The sequence below is a fragment of the Rhagoletis pomonella genome, unplaced genomic scaffold (genome assembly GCF_013731165.1).
Source record: "Rhagoletis pomonella isolate Grant_MI unplaced genomic scaffold, Rhpom_1.0 Rhpom_scaffold_00002, whole genome shotgun sequence".
Lineage (NCBI taxonomy): Eukaryota > Metazoa > Arthropoda > Insecta > Diptera > Tephritidae > Rhagoletis > Rhagoletis pomonella.
In genome coordinates this window covers 37,952,073-37,959,394 of record NW_023458556.1, presented here as the reverse complement: position 1 = coordinate 37,959,394, position 7,322 = coordinate 37,952,073, and the positions used below count along the sequence as shown (strand labels likewise).

Sequence of the window (7,322 nt, the reverse complement as noted above, 5' to 3'; positions counted from 1 at the left end):
CGCCGAATAAGTAAAGCCAGAGTGGATTTTGGTATAATGCACACGTTAAGGCGAAACATAAGTCTGAGTTTCAGTTTAAAGATCAGGCTTTTCAACTTCAAGGTGCTATCCATACTTCTGTATGGTTGCTCTACTTTGAAAGTCACCATTGCAATAATTAGACGCCTGCAAGTTTTCGTAAACCGATATCTTTTTTTGTTTTTTTTGGTTAAGCAATCTCAAATGAGGAGTTGCTCAGAGAAGCTAATATGAAGCCCCTTGACATCTGGATCTGGAGACAGAAATGGATGGAGATAGGTCACACTTTGCGCAAAGAAGATGGCAGTATTGCAAAGAAGGCCATGGAATGGAATCCCCTAATCGGCAGGAAACTGACAGACCACATGGAGCGTGGCGAAGAACAGTTGAGCAGGAGGCGACTCAACTCAGAAGGAAATCAAAGCGGTTGCCAGAAACCGAACCAAATGACACGTAGGCGTAATGGATGTCCTATGTCCGGATTGGTATTAAAAAATGAAGAAGAAGAATAGATAAGCTTGTATAACGATTATACACCACCTGAAATATAATTCCAGACCCTTCGGGGTCATTCTACCGTCGAGAGCCGACTGGGACGGGTGAGCATTGATGGTGGCAAAATGGAACGCAGAGTTGGAAAAGGTGTTTTCTCTGAATCTCTCGGATTGAACAGATCAACCTATCTACTTGGCTTTGCTAGTGCTTTACAGGCAAAAGTACTCACTATCGCTGAAGGATGTACTCTTTTGAAAGGTAGTAGTTTACGCAACCGTCAAAGCGAGCAATTTTCTCGGACAGCCGGGCGGCCATTAACGCTCTGGCGTCTTTAAAAACAAAGTCAAAGTTTATTAAGGAGTGTAGAACTCTTTTGATCTCAGTTAGTAGTCAGTACAAAGTAAGTGGATGTTGTTTGTATTCCTAGTCATCGCAACACTCCCAAAAATGAAGCTGCAAATGAGTTAGCCAGGGCGGATTCCGCATTCTTCAGTAACATTTTTTTTTCAGAATTAAAAAAAAATCAAGTCAAAGGTTGCGCATAGCGTCAGGCTGCCCTATAACAAAACTCATGTGGCCCATAGACCTGACATTGCGTTGCTAGTAGCTGTTCTTACTGGGCATTGGTCGGTTGCAATGACTTCTGATGAAGATGCAGGAGGGGAAAACGAGAAGATAACAGTAGAGTATTTTCTTTACAGATGGGCAGTTTTAATGAAGAGCAGCAATACCATACCCTGCAGAAAAAAATTATCAACTGAAAAAAAATCACCCACTTGTAGTTAGCTTTTTTGTGGGATTTAAAAAAAATAAATAACTTGTAGTTAGCTACAAAAAGCTAACATGAAACAAGTTATTGTTTTCTTTAAACGCGTTTCTATTTAAATATCCTGCACTTCGCAAATACTTTTTCGAATTGAGGACAAATAAAAGGCAGATCGAAATTACATATTTGAATTTTGAAGTTATGTCTGACGTAGTTCGAATATGGAACCACCTACAGCAGAATATGTAAGCAAATATGAAATGTAATAAAATAAATAAATAAATAATAAAAAATAAATAAAAAAAATGTTTTGGTTTTCCTATTGATAATTGATGTCCAAAAGTGGTTAGTTACAAGTTAGTAACATCAAATGCAGAGGTAACCATCCTTGACTATTTCGCGGCCATCGCCATAGAAATATAGTTAGCTTAAAGCAAATATACAGATAATAGTGACTTTTAGCTCCATCCTAATCAACTTAAAGTTAGCTTATAGTTAGATACATTTCCTGCAGGGTACTAGCGGCTTATGAGTTTGCATACTCAATTTTATCAACCACGCTGGTTGGTTAGTAGTAGTTTGCCTTTTTAGTTTGGCTATGACAGATGTCGCTAAATGCATAGATGAAGGTTGTTAAAAATTATCGAACTGGTAGGCTACCGCATCAGATTAATCAGTTAATGAAGTTTTCGGTCGCTACTACATTCAAACATACATACATATTAACTAGTTAATCTACGTGAATTTGATTTTTCCCTACTGGTTATGCATATGCAATGTAAAGCTTAGACCATTAGTTTGCAGCCTACGTCTTGTAATGCCAAGTTCATTGCCATGTTTATTGAGTTTTTTAGTTTGTTTTGTATTTGCAGAAAAATAAAAAAGTGTCGTTAATTATATATTTTTCGTGTGTGTCAAAGTTGTTTGTACTCTTAATGCTCCTAACTGGGTAATTAATGTTAAATTATGTCTTAATGAATGTTAAAGTTATTCTAGTATCATAAAAAAAGATATTTGGCGTTTACAATTTTGCCAAGTTTTTGGGAACCGCGAAGTCAATTCTTGCTGTAAGTTTTAATGTTGCCACTCAAATGAAGTGACCTACTGTTTTACGCTTCCTTCGAACGGCTGATAGTTTTAATTTTGAATTATTTGGCACTATACTTTGTGGATTTGGGCCCAGACCTCAGCAGAAGAGAGCTGCAGTTAGTGGAACGTGGGGAAAAGTTAGTATATGAGACTTATTTGATCTTGCCATTGGATTGATTTTTTACATGGCGGGTCCCATGCTCAGCGTGGGAAGGGTAAGGTTTTTAAAGAAACTACTACTAGTTGTTTGATCGCTTACTGAGCCGAAAGCTGTATGCAACCATCACTGAGGTAGACAGGCTTCGTTAAATACATTCGGAATCTGCTAACTGCAAACCATTCAATCGAGACGGAAACGAATGATATCCGGAATTAGGGGAAGACGTATGTATATTCAACACCTCCCAGGTCTACGAGTTGGATTTCAAGGCTGACATTATTATTGTGGTTAATGCTGATTCCAAAGTATTTGAAGTCCCCCAAAACTGCAAAATTATAACTGTCAACAGTGATGAGGACCTAAATGTGCTGACTGCGTGTTTGATGACAGGAAATACTCCGATGTGTGTACATTGAAATGAAATGTATCTATATGTACATAGGGTGATCCAAAAATGCATGTGAAAAAATAAAGTCGGAATTTTTATGCTCTCACCCTCTAGGATTGTTCTATACCCTTATTTTTTATTTTTTGTTTTATATGGAGAAAAAATAACTTTTCGTAGAAATGGCACAGAAAAGTTAAAAAACAATATTTTTCTACCAGAAAACTCTGTTTATCTGCAGGAGATTCCCAATAATAATACCCAATTTTTTTATTTAACCTTTTTTTTATCGCAACTATAATTTATAGGTCCGCCAAAAACACACAAAAACCCCGAAAAATGCAATGGGGCGACCAATAAAAAATCGTTAGTAATAAAAAATGGTTAAATAAACAATTTGGTATTATTATTGAAAGTCTCCTGAAGAGAACCAGAGTTTCCCGATCGAAAAATATTGATTTTCAAGAATTCTATACCATTTTTGGGAAAAATTTTATTTTTCCCATATAAAAATATTTTTTGCTTTCAAAATAAAAAAAAGGGTCTATTTTTTTTGGCATAGAAAAATCCTAGGGGAGAGAGCATAAAAATTCCGACTTTCCTTTTCCACATGCATTTATTGACCACCCTAATGTACATACAATGAATATCCCTAAAAGCCAGTAGTTAGAAATCTAAAAGAGTAAAGCCATAGCTCAAGTATTACCAATGTATTTTTTTTTGCTCGAAATAACTAAACAATTTTGATAAAATTTTAATGTTTATAATTAAAAATTCTAAACATCTATTAATTGTTTATTCCACACACAGGGTCAGTAGATATAGAAGATTTATGCAAAAGCAAACTATCATCGCTCTGCTTGTGAATTGCGAAATTAATTGTAAGAAACTTCGATATTTTGGGTACGTACGTACTTATCTATGCATAAAAATCAAAACAAAGATGCAGAACGAGATTTAGGAAGAACTATGCGGACTTCTTCTCTTTTGATTTCGCTTAAGATCTTCTTATGTAGATTCATGCAAACCAATACACGTAAGCGTACACTTGCGCAGGCAAATTATTTAACACTTTTTGCAAAACATGTATGCTCCAACTACGAATTTTGTCGACCGTTTAAGTGTATAATTGTCAGAAGCAACCACTTCAGTACAAATTTGGCACGCGAACGCTAAAGGCGTAACGGCAAAAACGAAATCCGCGAAAACAGGAAGTGGTCTTTTTTGCTTAATAAAAAAGTGGCGGAAGTATAATTTTGAAATTTTGAAATTTTTTTTTATTATCATCATGTCAAAGAATGCAATTATTCTACTTTTACTTGGCGCCACAGCAATGTTATTGCAACATACAGAAGCGAAACCATTTCTTTTGCTGCCAAAAAATTTCTTTGTGCTTACCACTAGAGGTATGTATTTAATATGTACATACATATGTACGTGCATACATGTGTTTATTATTTTTTATGAAAGTATAGCTTACTGTCTAGCCTATTAAATTTTAGTATAAGAAAGTGTAAGTTTGAGCTATGCTTTTATAAAAAAATAATATATGTACATTAAATAAATAAAAAACCGCCAAAAATTGTTAAATTATCGCATCCCATTTTGTTTGTACATACCTTACGGGGTAATGTGAATTCACAAAACCTGTGATTTAATCAAGCCAAGTCGAATGCCTCAAATACATGAAGCTATGTTAATATTTATTCGAATCTTTTGAATTAAATACATATGTACGTACTACTTTAATAATATTTAATTTAGCAGAATAAATAGAACGAAATTTTGGAAAAGGCGGAAATTTTTGCTGATAAGACGAAAGATATTCCATTTTGCAGATGTTCACTTAAATTGAAACTAATTTTTTAAAGTGTTGATAATCTCTTCAAAACTGTTCGCCTAAAAAAGTTTTCTTAAACAACTTTCGTTCGACATCAATATTGTACCTAATATTTCATTGAATTGAATTTTACGTTTAAAGCTTGGAATCCAGCTCTCAAGAAAAATCAAAAGAAATACATATTTCTCAATATTTCTGTTGCTTGGAAAACCACTTTGCGTTTGCTGTAAATTTGCTTGAAGAGATAAATATTAGAGCATTTTTTTCTTGAGAGCTGCAAACTGATTCAAGAAATTTTGATAGAAGAAAATTGTTTTCCATTTCTTGAGCGTCATTTTGTATGAATTTTTCGTTTTTCTAGAGAGCTGGAAACAGCTCTTAAGCAGGAAACAACTTTTTAAAAAACTTGTTTCGTGTGACCTACGTAACTGATCAAATTAGTTACTATTAAACATGTGGAAACCCTCTTTGCAAATATTTTCGAAACAACGCTTTCTTATACATACCTCTTTTGATTGACATCCATATTGTAATACTACATATGGACGACTGAGTGGAAGATCGACCTAACTCGGCAGGCAGTTCTAAAACGCCCTATCTCAAAAAACTTTTCAAGAACGCCCTATTTCAGAATTTAATTGAAGAACACCCTATTTCAGAATTCGGCTCAAAAATGCTCTATCTCGGCTGCCGATTCAAAAACGCCCCATTACAACACTTTTAATATATTTTCAGATGAGATAGGGCGTTTTGGAACCAAATTCTGAGATAGGACGTTTTTCTTTGAAATTCTGAAATAGGGCGTCCTTCAATCAAATTCTGAATTAGGGCGTTATTGAAAAGTTTTCTGAGACGGCGTGTTTTCGAACCGGCCGCCGAGATATTTCGATCTTCTACTCAGCCGTCGATATATTGTGCTAATGATAAAATAGGACTTCCTTGTAAACAGGTTGCAACCGTCTTCAAAACATTTTCTAAATAAAACATTCTTAAACCTCTTTAGTTTTTCACCCATATTGTAATATTCGATTAAACCTATTACTAAAATCAAATTTAAATTATTAAAAACGTGGCAATTTTGTTGAACTTATAATTTAAATTTTAAAGTAGGTGGCAACCCTTTTCAAAAAATTCGTTTGATACCAATAATAAAATACTTTATTTAACTTGTTAATTAAATTGATTTAGAAAATCATATACAACCTCAAAATTAATCGCGTATTTCTATACATTTGTAAAATATGTATGTTTAAGTAAAAACTTGTATGCTTCCGTTTTATTTTCAGCGCCTTCCACGTCTACTGCCTCTTCCTACTCCTCCTCCTCTTCAAGCTTTTCCGCATCTGGTGGTCTCTTCCAGCTGCCTGTAAATCTTATAAGTCGGAAATTGACTTTGGTAACTAATTTACTTTCCTCCTTTGGTGGCAGTGGTGCCGGCAGTGGCATCTTAGGTAATAAGCTTGGATTCAAGTTCAATACAGCAACGACTACACGCCGACCTAGAAGAACAACAACGGAAAGAAGCACAGAACCGAATACTAGTTTCACACCGGAAGTAACTACAGGTGCGCCAAAAACAACCACAAGCTATGCCACTACTACCACAACCACAACAACAACCAGCAGCAGCACCACCACCACCGCTACTGAGAGACCTTCGACAACAATACCTACAACAACAACAGCAACGACAACCACACCAGAGTCGTTAGTAAGCACAACAACTGAGGAGACTGAGGTGATCGTTGGCACTACAACAGGCATTCCGTTGATCTTTTGGCCAACAGTGCTTCCTCAGCGTCCAGCAATCATTTCAACAACAGCAACGACAACCACACCAGAGTCGTTAGTAAGCACAACAACTGAGGTGACTGAGGAGATCGTTGGCACTACAACAGGCATTCCGTTGATCTTTAGACCAACAGTGCTTCCTCAGCGTCCAGAAATCATTTCAACAACAGCAACGACAACCACACCAGAGTCGTTAGTAAGCACAACAAATGAGGAGATCGTTGGCACTACAACGGGCATTCCGTTTACCATTAGGCCAACAGTGATTCCTCAGCGTCCAGCAATCATTACAACAACAGCAAGTGATCGTGAATCCACCACTGAGATGAACAAAGGTTATGGCTATGAAAGACCGTGCCAGTGCCATAGTGATAATGAAATTTTCGAGGGTGATATAAGGGCCCGTTTCTAATGAAAGCAGTAAAGTTGCTTTTACTAACAAGGCAGATAAATTGTTCCTCACTTTAAAGTATTTTCGTTTTGTTATCTTACCGGTAAAAATAAATTTTTTATTCCGAAATTACGGCAACACGAAAGTGAAACTTCACTACATTCGTCATAAAATTTCAAAAGTTGGCAATGCAACATTAGCAAATAAAGAGAAAGAGCCACTGTCAGCAAAAATCAATGCCTTGGTTGAAATATCTAATAACCAGGAAATATCTTATATCCGAGACCCACGAACCAAAACCAAACCAACTTTTAAAGTTGGCTACAAATTTTTAAAGGCTGTACTGGGTGAGCAACAGTTTATCGATTCGAGAAATTAATATGTACG

General features: G+C 35.8%; 1 protein-coding gene across 1 annotated transcript; it reads left to right on the top strand.

Annotated features, from left to right (window-relative positions):
• The first annotated feature begins 4,095 nt into the window (after positions 1–4,095).
• Positions 4,096–7,063, top strand: LOC118734638 (cell wall integrity and stress response component 4-like). Its single transcript, XM_036464342.1, has 2 exons — positions 4,096–4,319; positions 6,040–7,063. Exons 1-2 carry the CDS (start codon positions 4,202–4,204, stop codon positions 6,954–6,956), a joined length of 1,035 nt encoding a protein of 344 aa, XP_036320235.1. The 5' UTR covers positions 4,096–4,201; the 3' UTR covers positions 6,957–7,063.
• Positions 7,064–7,322: the final 259 nt, after the last annotated feature.